Below are 20,349 nucleotides of genomic sequence, written 5' to 3' on the forward strand. Positions count from 1 at the left end.
TCAGCTCTCAGGTGCAGGATTGATCGAAAACCCATCTCACTCAGTGGAATTAATGAATTCACTGGATGAGGTGTGCACTGAAGATGTGCTTATCAGTCTGTCTTCTTTTTGCAGCTCCGTCTTCAAGGGCTCTGCAGTTTGTGTGTACAGCATGGCAGATATCAGAGCTGTTTTCAATGGTCCCTATGCTCACAAAGAGAGTGTGGATCATCGATGGGTGCAGTATGAAGGTCGTATCCCATATCCCAGACCTGGTACAGTAAGTGTCTCCTTAATTACATACTTCTATTTTTACTCAAAGGCAATCATACTTTTCTCCCCTCCATGGACTGTCAATTTATATTTTCCACTCAGGATGTTTCAAATTATCCTCACAACCCTTTCTCTTCTGTTGAGAGCTCAGACTTCTACCTACCCTTTTTCTGTTTATATATATAAATATACATTTTCCATTTCTCTGAGATTGTGTCCAGATTGTCTATTTCCTGATTGTCTCCTATTGTGGTCTCTTACTGTCCAGCTGAATTTCCATCTGTTGGGATCACCTCTGAGGCACCAACACTTTATAGAAAGCCAAAAACATTTCTTTATGGAGGAATAAATTATGATGGGGTATTTTATTTGGAGTCTTGTATTTCTGTTAACTTTGTGTTTGTTAAAATCCCATTCCTTGAGATATGGTCATTGATTCTATTATGTGTGTTTGGGCATGTGTTGTGTTTTGAAATAAAATAGAGTTAGTTGCTACGGATTTTGTGTGACGGAAGACAAGTAATAGGAAGAAAAGTGAAGTTTAATGTCTGGAAAAATCTAAATCCAAATCTGTTAGACTCGAGATGTAACAATCAGATCAAAAATGTTGAAAGTTGAATACTAGTAAATAATTTCTGTACTTCTGTCTTGATACTAAATTTGGAAAAGCATGGACCTATGTTACAGCTGAGGAGGAAAAGGATATGTCTAAAAAAAATGCATTTACTTTTAAAACATCAGCAAAACTTTGAGCAACTCTTGTTACAATCACTGTAAAAGAGCAGTGATTTAAGAATATGACAGATACTGTCCAGGACAGCTTTACATTATATTGGTCTGGTATTCATTGAACTAGCCTACTGCTGCATAAATCTAGCCAAATGCTGAGCTACTGAGGTTGGACTGCTGCTCGTACCTTGCCTAGAAGCCACCTGGTTGTCTCTACACTATTTCTCTGACATCTGCATTGGTGTAACCGTTGCTTCAAGCTGTATTATCTTGCTTATTTACCTTTTTTTTTCACACCCTTTCTTGTATCTTTGTGTTTTCTTCATCATCCTTCCAGTGGATCCAACTTCTTGGTCCATTCCCTTGCTCCCTGTTGCACTTGGTCATCCTTAGCTTCAGCAGGTCATGCCATGTGCTCTGATGATCTCCTCTCAGAGCTGCAGGCGGGTGGGGAAGGAAGGCTTTCCATAAAGAGTAAGGCAGCTCCAGCATAAGATCTGCGCTGCTGGAGCAAATAAGCTCCTAATTTAGACACCGCAGGCTTACACATCTCTCTCCCATGCAGAATATATGGTGCCCCCAGAAAAGAAGATTACATTTAATTCTTTTATTATTATTATTTTAGCATGCGCAACTCCATTACTGGTTAAGAAGTGCAGATGTGTTTAGTTTTAAGTACAAAAATGGTGCCAATGAGAACAATAGCTGGTCCCATGGTATCTAAAGAGATTAAAATAACTCTCTTGAAAACCTCGCAGTGCCCCATAAGGATGAACACTCTGCACAGATAGACGGGTCATAAGCTCATTGCATTTTTGAGTGTATTAGCCATCACATGGTTGAGCGGGGATTCGCAAGGAAGGAAACATGTCATGCTGAAGCATGTCAATGCTGATCTTTATCGCTGATTCGAATATCCATGCTCAAAAGTATTTTAAAAGTTGGAAAGTTTAATGTAAATGGATATTTTCCACGAGCAGCCCCTTAACTCTCTAACTGCTTCCTTTAAACACCTGATAACGGCTGTGAGAAAATGGTCTCGTAAAAATCCTTAGGAACTCTGTACCCAGTGGATTTCTGTAGGAGTTTGTCTGACCAGGAGCTGAGAAGGGAAGTGGATTTTACTGAAGAAAGTTCTCTGAAGAGAGATATCTGTAATATTTACTATGTAGATAAGGTAAACATATTGCTGCATACTTATTTATCATTAGTCTTACTGAGCTGGAATAGGCTTGGATTACAACATACTTCAGGCTTGGTAGTTTAAGATAGCGTACCCAAATAAGAGGTGGATTCACGCCATGCTCTCGTCCTGAAGTGGAGTACTCCAGACTTCTGGATCGGAGCAGATTTAGGGTGGGATCTGAAAGGGCAGCGCAGTGCTCAAAGGCAAGGAAAAGAAGCAGCACATTACATGCCCACAGAATGCTGCAGTGTGTCTGTATGCTGAAATGTTCTTTTATAAAGATTAATTTCACCATTTCTTGCCAACTATGGGGTGATTCAGGAATGAGCAGAACAAAGCCAAAGAGGGATAATCTGTCCAGTTTTTAGAGTTACTAGAGCATTTTTGAAATTTAAGCTCTACTTAAGTGTTGCATAAAGCTTAGCATAGCCAAAACTGCCCTATTTTATATTTCTAATATTTTAAGTTATTGGCAAAGTCTGAAAATGGCAGTACTAGGAAATGCATTTCCTTTGATGTTTGGCTTTGCAAGAGGCATTGACTTCCTTTTCAGCATTTACACAGAAGCTAGGGACTGCTTACCCTAACTTAACTTTTTGCTCAGCTGCCTTTATCTCCTAAGTAAATAAAGCTGTTCACTATAGGGGCTGTGACCACTTTGATATTGAAATTTTGACAAAATGCTTCCTGTGGCAATTTGTGTTGGAGATAAACTCCCAGCACGACCATGACATCATGCCTTGGCAATGCTGAGCATCATGAGGGCGATGCAGTGGGGTCTGCCTGCCCTCTGGCGTCCTGCGAGACCCTGGCCAGGCTGACTCGTGATCAGATGCTGCAAAGCATGCAGCAATTCTACTCCAATTTTTCCCAGCGGTGTTAAAGAGCAAGTGGAAATGGTGAAAATTAAATGGAAGCAAGGCTTGAAATCTATTTCAGTTTGGAAGATGGAAAAAAAAAAAAAAAGGGAGACAGAGAGAGAGAGACAAAAGAATCAAGCAGCTGGCAGCCTGGTACAAAGGGCTATTTGAACACCAAGAAAGCTTTTGCTTTTTCTTCTTTAGATGCCTCAAAATTGGACTTGCATATCTGCAGCTGTCCCCAAATAACAAGTCCAGTTTTCTTGCAGTCTTTTAGGGTTTCACCCAGGAAATAGTCCTTTGATAAAGAAATCATCAAGGACTTTCTTGAAAATGTGTTCTGTGTTCTGAACCGGAGTTTTCATAACACCCTCCTAGTAATCACAGAAGATGTTCAATCTTTTAAATAAGATTTTCAGTGAATTAGAAGAAAGCAGCAGTTCTAGCCTATTTATATAACTGTAACTACTGTACCAAGACCAGATTTTGAGAGGAACATCAATGTTTAAAGATGCAGATTAACACACAGTCTGGTATGTCATAGTGCCTAGGTATTTAATTGCTATTCAAGGCAAGACTGAGTACAATGGATCTAGATTTCTGGATCAGCAAAGTAAGAATCTTGCAGTTTAATTGACTTCTTAGCTACAAGAAGCAGCCCAGTACAGAAGCTATTGCTTTTCTCCATTTGCGGTGTTATATCTCACCTCTTTCCACTCCAGATCTGAATACCAATATATGCTTCTGAGCTTCTATATTCTTTGTTGTTCTCTCTCTCTTTTTTAAAAAGTAAGTTCCTTTACCCTCAGATCTTTCTGTGATCTTCCTCAATTTTTCTTGTCTTTCTCAGTTGCTTTTTCTTCCTTTCTTTAGTGAAATCCCTTTATTTCTTCTGCTAATCCAGTGCAAAGGCTCATCAAGATGTGGTGTCCATCCCATTGGGACTTGGCTGAGCCACAGAGAAATACTGTCTGCCAAAAGCCTCCCCCTGTCCTCACGTCTGGTTAATTTTCCTGCTTTAATAAGCGTGTTCATAAAACACTGAGGGTTGCACAGGTTTCCTTTGTTATTTTTAGACTTATCTTTCTCCTTCACCTGATCTTTTATGGGATAGACTGCATTCTTTGCTTCTCCAATTCCTCTCTCCTTTGATCTCACCACTGTAAATGGGGCTGCTTAATTAAGTGAAATGTTTCACTTTATAGGTTTATTTTCCTGAGAAAGCCTCCTCCACCTCCTCCTCCGTACCAACATGTTCTCCCCAACATGAATCACTTCTCAATTCATAGCAGCCTTTCAAAAGGCTGTGAACCCAGTCACCTTTCCAGTGTGCTGAGGTCGGCAGAAAATTGCAAAGTGCCACCTACAAAGTCAAGTTCAGTCACCTAGCTGGTCTCAGATGGTTAACCTCACATTAATGTTCTCTTATGTCAGCCTTTGCTATCAGCAACACAGGTGTGTTAAATGGAAAAGCAATACAAGGAGTTCAAGACAAACATTAGAACAAACCCCATACATTGAGTGGAATACAGTCTCTAGCTAAAAATAAAAAAATAAAAAAAAATCATATTAGGGATTATTATTTATTTATTTATTTATTTATTTTGTGCATATTTAGGGGGATAGAGTGAGATTAGATGTTGATTTCATTTAAAATTTTGGCTGTTTCTGTGTCCAGCAGAACCTGACTCAATCTCCTCTCCCCTGTCTTCTTTCAGGCTTAAGCTGCAAGGCTGTTGTGAACATCTTTACAGGATGGACAGGCACATTATGTCCATCCTCTAGAGAAACACTAAAGTTTTAGAGGGGCATGTCCAAATGCAAAATGTTTTGTGAAGCTCTGATCAGACTACAGAGAAAAAGCCACACAGTCTTTATGACACTCAGGAGCTCAAGTGCCTTCTCCAGAATGGATTAGTGCTGAGTCTCCAGCAGCACATAAATGCTTAAGGCCCAGGAGTCATCTCTTGGCTGCCATCTAAATCACAGAATATCCTAAACTATAAGTACCCAATATTCTAAGGTTCTTCTGGGCATCATACCAGTTCCTCAGTGGTACATCTCAGTGGCTCATTCCTCAGACTCTGCATTTCTCATTAAACTTATATGCACATAAAATTCAATTTGTTGGGTGGGTGGAGGATCCTCTTTTAACACAGAAGTGACTAGCTGAAGGTATTTCTTCTGTTTCTCTGCTTTTTGCTTGATGGTTAACTGATAACAAAGCTCATTTGGAGTCTGGAAGGCTCTACGTTGCACTGCAGGAGAATGCTGCTTATATGGCCATATTAACTCCTTCGTAGTTAAACATTAATTAGCTGAGATCATAAGCAAAAAGGACAGTGTCAGTATTAGCGCCTGGCTGCAGTTAGTACATTCCCTCTGAGGGAGGGTCTGGTTCTCTACTTCCTGCTGCATATAATATAAAATAGAGAGCTTTTCAGTGGAAAACAGATCTTCTCCATTCCTGGTTAACATCCGAGCAATATTCTTTCTACTCTTGGCTAAGCTGAGACCTAATTATCCCATGAAAAGTGAAAACACTTTCAAACAGGAAGGAGGGGGGAGCTCCCAGAATGGCTCTGGTCCATGTGTCTAGAACAAATGGACACCTCCACCAGAAGGGAAGCCCAGGCTAAGGCATCAAATTCCCCAAAATGAGAGAGATTTAAGAAGTATTCCATTCCTTTATGTTTCACACTGGCTACTTGAGATGATCCCAAGAGAGTGCCTTACTGGTATGGTGCTTAGTTCTGCTTGTGAAAAGCATGAAAGTTTCCAGCCTGGAATTGAAAAATCTCCCCAGCAGATGCCTACTTCAGTCAGTGTTATGAAGTCCCTGTTGTGCACCTAACCTATGTGTGTTCGAATCTCATTGTTAAGTGGGTCTAAGGGTAAATGCGACAAGTCTTGTTTAAAATGGGGTTTTTGACATGCTTGAAATCGAAACTTTTGTAGTTCACAGGGAGCATCATTCTGTTTTAAAATGGTCAGCAGACAACAGCACTGCTGAATTAAAGAAACATAATTAAATGAAAAGGATTTTTTTTTACATACCTTAAATCTAGATTCCCAAATAATTGTCACAGTTTTAATAGGTGTTAGATCCAGCAGCTCTTACTGACTTCACTGGCTGGTGTAAAGCACTATGCATTTTGGCAAATTGGATGTTTATTTAGGAGCCTAACTTCTGGCACCAGCTTTTAAAAATCTTGGCCAGGGTTCCCATATAATGTTAACACAGTCACACCATATATCTTAGTATTGTGTGAGATCTACACATCCAGCACTCTACTAAGTTGTAAATCTAATAAGATGAGAGGAAAAAAAAAAGAGAGAGAGAGAGAGAGAGAGAGATGTGCAGTATTGCTAACTTAGAGCCTACTTGCTTTTACTTGAGAAAGATTAGCCTTAATTTACCACTTCATGATTGCATTTGGATACAAATAACAGATGAGGGAATAAAAAGGTATTTTTGCAGATCACCTGGGCTTAGGACTTGGTCCAGGTTGATTAGAGTCAAAGTGAGCTCATACTGAAGACACTGGAAAAGCTTTAAGTTACTACTGAATTGATTCTTTAAAAGTTCATATAGCAGTTTATACAGTGTTTGAATAGAGATGTTCTTAACAATTCTAACTCTGTTTCTGTTTTGGAGGCTTGTTTTTGTCTTTTACTTTTCATTTCTGAACATGTACATTTAGATAAAGATACCATTTGTGACAGTGAACACCTAAGCAACTTTGAAGAATAAATTACATAGTGAATATATTTCCTGCAAGATTCCTATCTAGCAGTACTGATTTTACTAATTTAATTTTTCTTGACTTCATCTATCTAAAAGAAAAGTATCTAATTTGAGCTAGTTGTTTAGACTTCTCTATCAGAAGGAAAGAGACAGTCACCTCCTTTCTGCAGTTCAAACACAGCTAATATAATTTAGGTCAGGCGAGATGAATCCCATGTCTGTTGCAAAAGCAGAAGCCGATGAGATAGCACAATGATGGTACTCTAAGAACTTTTATGGAGTCAGACTCTCTTGTAGTCCACATGAAACAACCCTGGCAGTGTATTCCTGTGACATTTGATATAAATTCAAATATCTTATTGTCTCCAGTGGAAGATGTCACATATCTGAAACAGCATCTGGTGTTGCTGATGTGAATAAATGTGAACCGGGCAGAGAACACTGATATCATTATCACATGTGACATACACCAGGATATGAACTCACATTTTCAGAGGTGAAAGGCTGCTTCACTCACCTACTTGGCCATAAAGCCTTTATCTCTGTGCATCCTATTGATTGCTATGAAAGGAAGCACAAACCTACAGGAATTGTTCTGTAATGATGGGTGGACACAGTTTCAAACAGCTGCCTGAGGACTTTGCCAAAGGGTGGCCCAAATGATTTTTTCATTCCCTTGTTCCATCCATCATGCCACAGTTAGTGATGCCTCTGGAAATAGCTCCCTTGGCCAAGCATAACAGGGTTACACCTGCCCAGCTGCTCCTGGTGGTCATGCTGTCTTAGGATGGGATCCAAAGCCTACTGAAATAATTGGAAAAGTTCCTATTGACTCAAGTGGATCTTTGGATCAGACCCTTAGTTCTTGTTTCTACTAAATTAGCTCTGCAAACTGGCAAAGATTTCCCTATATTATACATGGTAGGGTTTAAGTCTTTCGTAATACTTCAACAGCTTTATAGTTCCATATTGGTAGACATTTTATCCTAGTGTTTTTTAGTAAGTGATGTCATTGTTCTCATCTTCCTCTGTTGATAATTTTTTGGCAAAAATTTAGGACATTTTTAAGACCTGTGGGTCTACTGCTTTTTTTTTTTTTTTTTTTTTCAAATTGAAATGGACTTCTGAGATTGAGCTATGAACAGGTGAGCAATCGGCAAAGTTCCATAAGATGTGACCTGTAACTCAGAGTTAGTGGGTGATAGTATGAACCACAGAAAATGTACATGTAAGGGAAATCAACCTCTAGTACTCAGTGAGGGGGAAAGTGAATTACTGCGTGGTTGGGGATGCAAAGAATAATGAATTTCTTTCCAGTTCTACACAGAGTAAATTGATGTAAAGGTGGATAAAGAACATGGGTTTCTTTGTATTGATTCCAAAAAACTTTGATTCAGCCCCTGCAAAGATAAATATACTTTTAAAATCAATAGGGCTTTTGGAGTTCTGGCATAAGTGAAATGCCCTTCCCCTTCCCCTTCCCCTTCCCCTTCCCCTTCCCCTTCCCCTTCCCCTTCCCCTTTCCTTTCCATCACACCCTTATTTTTGTCTCTTTTGCTGCGTAATACAAAATCATGTATTTCTTTGTGATATTATTAAACTGATATTGCTGTCTTCAAAAACCAAGCTAACTATAGCCCACCTTAAAGATACAACCTTGCAAAGCCTTTAATTTCTGAAAGCACAGCAGAAAACAGAACAAGGGAAAGTCTACTCGGAGAGTGAATTTCTTATGGAAAAGCTAGCATAAGACCCCTAGGGATAACTCACTGCAACATCTATTTCTAAATGAACTTTTTTTTTTTTTTTCAGTAGGATTTTTCTCTTTTTCTTCTTTTCTACCTGTATTAAACTGGGTTTGCAAGGAATGTCCTTTGAGCAAGTATCAGAGTACAATAATGTAAATCTAGTTTTGTTCTCTTGTCAGTTCATTCACAGACATACTTTAAATCGTATATTGAGAAAAATGTTTGAATATGTGATGGATCATATCTTAATTCATAGACTTACTGACTATGGAGAAATTTACAAAAGCTATTAGATGATTCAGGAGCCTAAGCACTATTCCTGTCTAGAATCCCATTTCAGTAAAACCAACACTTCTGCTGAGCTCTCCCCTGCTGCCCCAGGGTGTGTTGTGTGCATCCCACAGCCCAGGCAGAGAGCGGGCAGTGGAAACCCAAGGAAGGGAATGTTCCAGGCTGGCCCTGAGCCTGTGGGGACAGCTTTGCTGCTAGTAGCTAAAGTTGCATGGCTGTAAGAAGGCAGTTCGCCAGCAATGGAGGAGGGACAGGCTCAGCTCTTGGCACTGTATGTATTGTTCTTAATGTGAATGTTTTGGATAATATCAAACTTTACATATTGGAACAAATGCTAACAGCAAGACCTTAACTGGCACCATAGATAGAATACATGTCAAGCTGGAGATGTAGGAATGCAATCTAAAGTTTTTGTAGAAATTAGTTCTGAAGGATTGTACTGCAACTTCATGACAAATCTTAACTTTTTTTCCAGCACACTACAAAAAACATTATTTCATCACATTGCTTTCTTCACAGGCTATGTTATGGCTCCATCTGGCAGGAAATAAAGGGATTACTTAGTGTTAAAAAAGCAGAAATTGGCAGTTCATATGTAAAAATGTGTATTTATATATAAAAATGTGTCATTCCAATGTAACACTGGAATAGTGTTTCCAGCTCATCTTATTAGTATTCAGGATTAGTACCACCACAGTAACACATCTAGGTGTCTCCAGCTTCAAAAGAGAAGCTTTCTCAGATTCAAATTAGAGACTAAATTTAAAGCAAGGGATGACAATGAGATAAGGACAGCCATGGGAAGGAAATCAGATGGGCATGAGAGATGATGGGTCACCAACACAATTGGCCCTGAAAGCAAATATTCCAGGGCTCACCTGGAAAAGCATGGAAGGGAAAGACTGGAAGGTGGTTGAGGAGGTAGGGTTATGGGCCTAAGAGAGGTGGGGGCTAAACCCATCAGTAAACAGAATATCCTGGGGAGGTATCTAAGGGGGGTGGAGGGTGGGATGTTCACATTAGCAGTGGTCTGGACCTGAAAAGGAAGAGACAACATTGTTCAAAACCAGAGAAAAAGATGCTGTAGCAGCCAAGCTGTCAGCCTGAACAAGAGTTTCCGCTATGTAGAAGAGTAAGAAAAGTCACTTCTGAGAAATAATGAGCTGCAGGGATCATCTGGCATCTGGAGAATCTGCTTTTATTACAAGAAAAATAAATGTGAAGCGTAGGATGTTCAGTTCACCAAAAAGTTGTGGCCTCTGTTTACAGGCCATATACAGGGTATTTCAGTCTAGAAAAATGAGCACGATTAAAGCACTTGTTAGCGGCCTTCTTCCACAGTAGCTCTGGGAGTAATTCCCAAGAGAAATCAAGCCTTAGTCAAATGTGGGGGCATGCTGGTGGGGCTCTTACCAACTTCTGGCTCGCTGCACCCGTAAGACAAAAGCTCAGCCTCAGTAAGAGGAGCAGCCACCCATTTCTGATCATACCAGAGCAGGGAGCTGGCAACAGTGTTTCTGCTTACATCCCTCTCGTTTCTTTTTGTACTTTATTCTTCTCTCCTCTGCTATGCACAGATGAAGTATTCTGTGATTTTGCTGAAGGAAATACTAAAAGAAGAAAGTCTTCAATCAGTGAATAAATAGATCCTGCATTTTAAATACTTGAGATTATCCTAATTAGACAGCAGAGGGCACTCTAGACTTGCTGTTGAAAGTCACACAGTAAAACTATTTATTCAGCATGTAGCAAATTTAACTGCATATAGCTAGCTATCTGTGCCTTGAAATGGAGAGCTAGACTGCATGATAGGTCATTCAGTTCTTCCTTCACCCCAGACTCGATTTCCTTGTCTTGTAGAATAGCCAAAGTGATAATACTCCCATGAGTGGGGCAGGGAATGAGGAGGTGAAATTCTTTGCAGATGTACCGATCTTATCATGAGAACGTTTCTGGTTTATAGCAGTGCTTTTGAAAAATGAAGTAATGGTGTCCAAATGCTTCTTTTGGATGAGAAGAAGAACTGAGCAACCTGATTTCTGACTGGCTTCACAAGCGTTTTAATAGAAAACCCGATTTCTAATAGAATATAGGTTTAATCTGTGACTTATTTAAATAAGACCAAATTTCTAAAGTGATCTCTACTGATGGCATCTATTATAGTATTATATACAAGTAGTTCCTAAATATTTTTTTTAAATAGGTATTTTCCTACATTTGTGGATTGTTTATAACTAAATTTTGCTGTCTCTACTATATGATGTGAAAAAATGTTAAAATGCACCACAGGCTTGGATGAACTGCTTGAATGTTAGTAACAATGATGTATTCTAATTACTGGTGATAGTGGTGTGGATGTTAAGGCATATCTCCTACTCTCTTTAGGAACGCTGCAAGATGAAGAAACAGAAAGGATTTTGGACGGTTTTAAAAGACATTTGGCGATAAAATTCAAAAATTATACATAGTTTTAAAGTAGTTTGTGTTTGCAGATTTGTTAGTGCAATAAATATTAATTATTAGCATTTGATTCAACATCAAACATCTTTTTTCTAACGTTGTCTTTTTTTTTTTTTCTTGCTGTCTTATAAAAACAATTCATCTCTCCTCTAACTTCTAATTTAAGTTATCAAAACTCTGACTAAGAAAGAAGAAAAACCTATAGGAGTTTTTTCTTCAAAGCTTGCATATATCTATAGGTAGGTAGGTGCACGTGTGGGCATATAACTAACAGGAACTGAAGATTTATAATTCTGAGTAGCAGTAAAAAATAGTGAGATGAAACAAATTAGCAAGTTTTAGGTGATTTTAAAAGATAAAGGAGAATATGCAGGATAAAGAAAAATGAAGATGAAGGGAAATCACTTTTGAAGAGAGATAAAAATTAAAAGAGGAGAGGTGAGAGTAGAGAAATAAGGAAGAAAGCTGCCCTTTGAAGAACTGGAGTAGCACATGCTGGAAGTGAATACAGAGCTTCCCAGTGTGCTTCCACACTTTCAAAACATCACAAAGCTTTCTAAATTGTAAGTCAAATTACCATCCAACTGGTAAATGTGACTTACAAATGGATATAGCTGATGTGCTAGCAGCTATTCTTTGCATTGGTGTGCGTTTATATAAATACAAAGCAAAAGAGCAGAGACCAAAATTTCACTGTAAAGAAATAATTGACTGAATTTACACTCCTATTTAGTCATCTAGAGAAGTGTTCTGCTTTTCAAGGTAGCTGAGGAGCTGGATAGAGCCCTTGAGATTTCAAAATGGACAGAATGTCTTTCCCAATAAGCAGAAAAACCTGCAGATTTCAGGTATTTCTTTCACAATATTCATCTCAACTTCTTGGTCTTTCTTTTTCTTTCAGTGTCCAAGCAAAACCTACGATCCACTCATAAAATCTACAAGAGACTTTCCTGATGAAGTCATTAGCTTTATAAAACGCCATCCTCTGATGTACAAATCCGTTTACCCGGTGACGGGAGGACCAGTATTCACTCGGATCAACGTGGACTATCGGCTGACGCAGATTGTGGTGGATCATGTCATGGCAGAGGATGGGCAATATGATGTTATTTTCCTAGGAACAGGTATGACTGGACTTCCACTATCATTTTGCACAAGCCCCACCCTTTAAAAATGCTTTTAGTCCAGCAGGTCTCAAATAAACGTGTTGATTAACATCTTTTCCCTAATCACACAGCTTCAGGAAGCATTAGATGCCCCCAGTTCTGTGCCAGGCTTTCAAAAAAAATGCTAAGATTGGATGAATTTGTCATCTCAAGAGATTTCTTCTGAGATTAAGATTTTAATGCCTCTTGGTACCTAGGTGATAACCCAGTTAAGGATCAGAGTACCTGGACTTTCCTACCCTCCAAGCGTCATTCACTACCTGTCTTTATGTTATGTGGCTCCAGTTCCTGTTGGCAGCACATCAATAGGCAATTAAAAGTGGAATAAATAAATAAATAAATAAATAAAAGGAGTAATTCCTGTTATCAAAAGTGACATGGTACTTACTTCAACATTACACCTCGTGACGTTGAAAAGCTAAGAAAGATTTCACATTGAGCCTAAGGCAACAATTCCACTTCAATAAATTTAAAGATATTACCGTGCAACATGAATAGCTCCAAACAAGAGAGCCAGGATTGAAAAGAGAGAGGCTAAACTAACTTGTTAGGGAAGAAACCTGCTTTGCAGTCTTTTTGTCAGTAATTATGTACGTATTTACATTTTTATGATAGCTTAAGGAAAAATTCTGGTTTTACCATAGTAATTAAATTCAAAATCACTGAATAGATCACCCGACAGCATGGCATGCTAAGAATTATTATCATCCCTATTCATAACATTTCTAAAGTATAATCCCTCATCTTATTCCACAGAAATTTCTTATTCTTAATCCACAGTTTGAAGTTTCCTCTGTTGTAATAGCTCTTATAAAGCACTTTGCACCAGAAGATCTGAATGCTTTACTAAGGCAGCCATTGCCATTATCCCCATCTCACTGTGGGTGAAACTGAGGTACACAGAGGGGAAAAGATTTATCTGAGGATGTGCATGAGCTTTGGAGAAACTAAATCTTTGTTCGAATCCTACTCGTTGTTGGGTTGTGCAGCATTTTGTCTGGACTATAAGCAAATTTAAAGTCATATAGTTTGATAGCTACGCATACCCTGAAGTGATCTGGGGACAGGTGTGAATTGTCACAGAACATTGCCTTTTAAAATGTGTGGGTTTTCTCAACCTTCAGGAGGTTCCCAGCTGCACTATCACATACACAAGTTCAGAGAGAGCCTCTCTCTGTGCATTTATATCTTTCAGCTCAATCCACTTCACAACTCTGTCTTCCAAAAAAGAAGGCGTGAGACTCCCCTACAACTCAGTACAACCAGTGTGCAGTGGTGTCAAATGGAAAAGTGCATTTTCATAGAAAAGAACATTAATATGGCATTTGCTCCCTGGCTGCCTGGGGAGGCTAGGAATAAAATTTACCCATGATGACAGAAAATCCTTGTTGCTTTCTGAATGCAATCTTTAATATAGTCATTGGCAAATGAAAGTGAACAAATTCAGGCTGTGAGCTGCATAAGATTTGAGAGTACCCATTAAAGCCTGCTTTTACAGCGATACTACTGAAGAAAAATAATGTAAAACAGGCTATAAGAAAAGATGGGTTATAGCTAAAATATACAAGATATTCTTTCAGTGATTGCAGAGGATGCCTTTAGATGTTTATTATCCTCTGATACAAAATCTTTCATGGGAATGAAATTATACTGAGAGACCAGCAACCAGAATATTGCCATGTTACCTGTCACTATCCAGCACTGGTGCTAACTCTTCAGAGTAATTCATTTGGTTTGGAGGTGTCCAGGCGCACAGGTACCATGCAGTCACTAGGTGGCACTCCATAACATGCAGATACTTTTTTATCATGCTTTCGTTAAAAATGAGTTTTCTTCTCCAGAGGCATGTGTTTTTGTTCCATTTTATCTTCTAAACTTGTCCTATGGAAAAAACAAAAAAAATCTAAACACAAATATAAAATTTCAAATAGCACATAAAGAAACTGAATACAAGCATACCAAATAACCTATGAGATTTTTTTAGCAGCAGATCAGAAACTTACTCTGTGTTTGAATGTATGTAACCATGTTATTGTAGAATTTAGAAAGACAGGCACATGCAACCATGCTGCAGGTCTTTTAACATACACAGGCTTTGGAAATTATATCCAAAACAAAACAAATGTCTAATATATAAGGCAAACTGAAATACTCTTAACTTTGATTGGTAATATGATCTTCTGTAGTTTGGAAAAACAAAGAAAATCACATTCTTTCCATTACAATGTATTATTTTCCATTATTTCAAAATGATGGATAATGCTTAGCACTAAGCTGTGCTGTGTCATTTCCACAATGAATATTCCAGCACCCAACTCACTTCCATAGGCAATTTTTAAGTTTTTTTTTTTTTTTTTCCAAGGCCAGTAAAGATTTGCAATGTGTAATGGTCTGAAAAAATCTATTTTTTTTTTCACAGATGAAGAATTCAGGTTGAAATTAATGAACAGAGAAAATTAAAAACAAAACAAAACAAAACAAAAAACAAAACAAAAAAAACAAAACAAACAAACAAAAAAATAAATCTCAAGATAACATAAAGAAAGAAATTTTGCACTGTTTAAACTTTTTCTAATGTTGAATGGAGATTTTGTGCAAAAATCTCCCTAAAATGAAAAGACAAATGAGAAAAAATGCATTACGTAATTTCCCACATTAAAATGAACCCTACTTCTGATTAAGAAGTTGTGCTGATGAAAATTAATCCTATTAAAAAATAAATAAATAAATAAATAAAATAGGTTTCTACCAGTTTGGCCCCCTAAACTGGATCTGTTTAGGGTCAGATGGGTCCCAATTCCAGCTCAAGGAAACATGCAGAAAGATCCAGCTGGGATCATGAATGTGCTTGTGCTTATGAGTGTTTGTATGTGTGTGTATTTGTGTAGCAGCAGTGCTAGACCACCCCTGTTGAGCACAATCTACAATCGCGTTGGCTCTGCCATATGGTAAAACCAAACATATTTTATAGAGTTATGTAGGTAGTGATAGATGCAGGTAAGGATAGATGCCATTTGAAGGCTACATCCTTGATGCATTAGGTTTATTTTCAGTGCACAGTTTTTATTTATTTTTTATTTATTTATTTATTTTTTATTTATTTTTTATTTATTTTATTTTCTAGCCTAAGTTTACAGCATCATTTTTAAAAATGTATATATAAAAGTTGATATGAAGTAAGAAATGGAGTAGCCGAGATGTAACAGTGGGGTTTACTTGGTGAACATTTGTTTCAGATGTAGGCACAGTCCTGAAGGTTGTGAGTATTACAAAGGAGAAGTGGACTAAGGAGGAGGTGGTCCTGGAAGAGCTGCAGATATACAAGGTAAGAATTAACAGACACTATTTCTATTATTGAGGGAACTTTAAGGCCCAAACTGGCCTTGTCTGTCTGGTTGTTTGCTTGTTGGAACTAGTTCAAGTTTTCAGAGGGACACTACGTAAATTTTTAAATGTCTTGGTATTCTTTGATGACTTAATTGAAAAAAAATAACAAAATCAAACAGGCCATGATTTTTCAGACTCATAGAAAGTCCCATTTTTCCTGCCTTGTTCTAGTCTGCAATCTTATTATGAGAACAAATTATTTATTATTATTGTATTTTTAATGCTGATTTTCCAGTTGTTTCAGCTTTGTGATTATTCTTTATATAATTATAATTTACAAACCGAACAAACAAAAAAATCCACAGATGTAGAGAAGTTCTTCAAAATAAAACACCTTAGCAATTGAGAACTGAAAGAAAATAAAGCAAGTTTTGTTTATCATTGTGTTTTAATCTTTTGGAGTGGGTTGACTCAGTGTTTTTGGCCATTTTGATTTGGTTATTCTGGCTGAGAAGAAAAGTCACCAGAGTCCTGAGAACACCATTAACTTCTTCATAAATAGAACTTGTAAAAAAAAAAAAAAAAAAAAGAAAAAAAAAACCTCCTTTCTGTTGCACAGGCATAATTTCTGATTAACCTCATTGCTGGTGAGGAAGCTTACACAGACATTCCATTCCAGTAGGAAAATAGAGATGTGCTTTTCCTGCTGATTTTCTTTTCCATTTTGCAGTTTCTTCTTCATTCTTTGCATTCTCACTTTCCTTCCTTTTCACCTTCACCTATATAGCTCTTCTTCAGTTTTCACCTTGCTTTTTCATTATAGTTTATCTGTGTCCCTGGCGTTTTGATTATGTTCCCGCATATTCTTTCTCTTATGTGCTGTATGAGGTCTCAGCCAAAATTTCTGTCCATGCTAAAGAAATGATTTTGAGTCTTAGAGGCTGCGTTTTCCAAGCATGAGGACAGAATATTTAAAAATTATTTTTGTAATGCTTTTTGATATGTCACGTGTATGATAAAACTTTGATTTAAAAGTTCTCCATGCCTTCTTCTAACTGTCTCGGACACCGATTATAAATATTGCTCTGAAAATACCAAGATTACTCAGTGGCCTGCCAAGTAATCAGGAGTTTCAGCATGCGCACTAATTTGCTGCATTCTTAAAATATAATGTCAAGGGCGAATGTACCGTATCATATTTAAAACAAAACAAAATAAAAGGTTATTTTTTTTTTCTAGTCAGCAGACATTCCTTCACGTTTTTATTGGTAACATTTATTTTACCTCTATGGTTTTGAATCCAGAAAATTAAAGGGGGTGAGGGGCTGAAAAAACATCTCTTATTTCCTAGAACCATATTAACATTAAACAGTAGGCTTAGATTAATTATCTTCTATTAGGAGATAGATAATACTCAGAGCTTTGTCCTGTTCTTACATCAGTCACCGGCAAAAATTCACTGTCTTTCACAGAAGTGAAATGCATCCTAGTGCACAAGATCTGCCTTTGTATCCCTTAAATGCCATCTAAACCTTGCAAGTAGTGTTTAATAAGAACTTAACTTGATGCAAAGGCTCATTGCCAGTCCCCAGGTCAGGATAGACTGCAAACTCTAAGAATTAAAACCAGTCACCTTGTAAGCAGCAGGGAAAAATTATGGGAGGTATTTTTGTAAGCAAGAATTTAGTGTTTTGTTTGTCTTTGTTTTGTTTTAATATTAGTTTAAACCACATAAATTAATCTGTAATTTAATTTACCTTTTGGGTATGTTAGTGTCTGTTCTCATTTTATTAACAAAAGTGAATGTGTAAACTAATGCACTTTCCTAATTTATTTTTTAGCACCCTTCATTTATCTCGACTATGGAGATTTCTCAGAAGCAGGTAATCACAAGCTCATTTAATTACTGCAGGATATAGGGTACACCGAACAGTTAGTTTGTAATTTTCAGGTGGCGCCTGTTACTTATTGGCCAAAGTTTCCATGGATAACTCTTAAAATGGATCTGGAAAGAAGGGGATATGTTTGAACTTGTTTCCCTGCCTAATTTACATTTGCTTACAAACAGTAATTTGTGTACCCAAGCTGGTAATTATTCATGGAAACAAATCTTCAGTCTTATGGTTGTGGGATTTGTGAATGAAGTCAATGCACATTCATTTTCCGGACACTAGAAATACTTGGCTCTCTACAATCTAGCAATAAATTATTATTATTGTTGTTATTTTTTATGTATTAGTAGTCAGGAGAGCTCAGGGCCTCATTGTGCTGAATGTTGTGCACGCACAGCCTGCACACTGGCCCCCCTCCTCTTAGTTCACTGTCTAAATCTGGGTGGTCCCCTCCTGGCAGGGGCTGGTCCCAGTTGGCACTCCCCCTATGGGAAAGGGTTTCAGGGCAGCTCCGAGCTCTGTGATGGATCCGTGCAGGCTCGGGAGGCAGCGTGACACCAGAGCCACCCCTTCCGTCCCCATGGAGGTGGCCGGAGCAGCTCCAGTAGAACATGCCAAATACAGGAGGTATTTTGTTGTTCAGGCACGCACAGCACAGCTGGGTCCCATCTCCCCCCCAAAAAGGTGGCAAGCCAGCTGGAAGTGCTGCATGAGCCAGCTCTGGCTCAACAGCAAGCACTTGGACCACCCTTGTCTCAACAAGCAATCCACTCACCCATTGGGGAAAGGGGAGTAATATTATCCTCATACTACTTGAAGATCAGAAGCAGAAGATGATGTTTTATTCACACAAGGTCATCACTAGTTCCCAGACTCATAATGTCATGGCTATCCAGCCCCTTATTTTTAAACGTGTTAATAAACCCTCCTCGCCGTAGATTGCTTCTGGTTTTTTTGACGCAACACAAAGCCAAAAGTGTAAGGGTGTTGAATGCTGGTGTCTTTCCAGGACGGCAGTCCCCTTTCCATCAGGGATTAGTGGGGAATGGCCAGTTCACACTGAGCCCTGAGAAACAGCTTACAGTAAAGGAGGAATTCTCCCTCTTTTTTTCAAAAATCTGGGACAAGGTTGAAAGTCTGCAAGTGTGGCACTGAGGAAGGGAACTTTTTAACCGGGCTACTTGGAGAAAGATCCTAATTCATTCGCTTTGCCTGATTTGCAGCAGCAATTGTACATTGGTTCCAGGGATGGATTGGTTCAGCTCTCTCTGCACAGATGTCACACGTATGGGAAGGCTTGTGCAGACTGCTGCCTTGCCAGAGACCCATACTGTGCCTGGGATGGAAACTCCTGTTCCAGATACGCCCCCACTTCTAAAAGGTAAGAAAAAAAAAATACCATGTGCTGCAAAAGATCTTGCTGCTTGCAAGAATTTAAGAGGTTCCCAATAAGAATGTGTCACCTTTTTCACCTTTTTTTTTTTTTAATTACTTTAACATAGCATGTCATTTACCTTAAAATTTGATCAAACTCTGGCCATGTTTCATATTTTCTGCTTGAAGAGCTGTGAAGACAACATAGCATTGTTTAAGTGTGTGTGACAGTAACTCAGCTACTGCAGTTAACATAATAAATCCATCACTTTCCTTTTTTATGCTGAATTCTTTAAGGCACGAGATGCTCAGATCGAGGGCCAGGTTGTGACAATGGAAGAGAGATGTGAGAGCCTCTCATGAGCTTTTGCTTTTTGTTCAGGGCACCACCATAGTTATGAAGCAAAGTTTATCACTCCTGGTGTTGGGACTAGATGATCTTTAATGTCCCTTCCAACCTGAGCCATTCTGTGATATTACCACTCTAGTATCACCGAGTGATCAGCAATGAAATGCATTTAACTCAATAAATGAAATGCATTTAACTCCCTGATCTAAACAAACAAGCTTTTCCTATCTGATTTAACCAACTCAGATAGCGTAGCCCACTCTCCTAAATTTTATCTGTGGTTTAGCCATGAGAGGGAGACAGAGGTTTAAGTAGTGCGATTGGGCTGCAGCAGGAGCAGTTTTTCTACAGTGACAGAAGCTTTATCTGAACTCTCTGTACCTACCAGCTAGGGCTGCAGCATGGATCTGCATCGAAGAAGAGCGTGCTGCAGGCTCCAGCAGTGCATTACCTAAGCTGTTGATTCAATGTGGGATGTGCCTGTTGGAGTTTTTGGCTGCTTTAGCCATTGCTCTGCTGGCTGATTGAACTGGAGTCCACAGCCTCTTCATTGCTCTTTGCACGAAGCCTTCCTGACAGTAATTCTTGTAGCGAGGGTCAGAGGTTGCAGTCTGAGCTCAGGCTCTGGAACGAGATTTTCTACCTCAGGGGCTGCAGGGCTGGGACCTGAGCAATTAGACAAACCATTGAAGTTAATGAGTCATAGGTTATTGTGTCATGGTGTCAAGGAACTTTATGTGTTTTCCCTCAAAGCCAAAGCAAACTAAATTCAGAGAAGCGTAAATGAAAGGAGAAAAGCAAGTGTTCAGGCTCACTGCAAAGTTAGTCACACATGAGGCCTGCTGAAGTCTGAGGTGGGCTGGAGCATGGAGATTGATGGTCCATGCTTTTCAACAGATGTGCAGTTTGGTGGGTAGGCCAAAAGTCTGTGGCTCTGAAACAAAGGATGGGGTGGCCAGCCTTGGGA

At 38.7% G+C, this 20,349-nt stretch overlaps 1 protein-coding gene across 4 annotated transcripts in view; it reads left to right on the forward strand.

Moving 5' to 3' along the window:
- The window catches only part of SEMA3D (semaphorin 3D), a 148,666-nt gene that overhangs the window by 107,460 nt on the left and 20,857 nt on the right, over positions 1-20,349 (forward strand). For 3 of the 4 annotated variants that reach the window (XM_080555458.1, XM_080555459.1, XM_080555457.1), the window contains 5 exons: positions 115-259; positions 12,176-12,398; positions 15,677-15,765; positions 17,609-17,650; positions 18,883-19,040. In XM_080555458.1, the coding sequence (XP_080411584.1) occupies positions 115-259; positions 12,176-12,398; positions 15,677-15,765; positions 17,609-17,650; positions 18,883-19,040 (657 nt within the window). The remainder of the gene's footprint in view (positions 1-114; positions 260-12,175; positions 12,399-15,676; positions 15,766-17,608; positions 17,651-18,882; positions 19,041-20,349) is intronic. The other variant, XM_080555460.1, reaches the window with a different exon arrangement.

Source organism: Anser brachyrhynchus, assembly GCF_964034855.1.
Source record: "Anser brachyrhynchus genome assembly, chromosome: 1".
NCBI classification, from domain to species: domain Eukaryota; kingdom Metazoa; phylum Chordata; class Aves; order Anseriformes; family Anatidae; genus Anser; species Anser brachyrhynchus.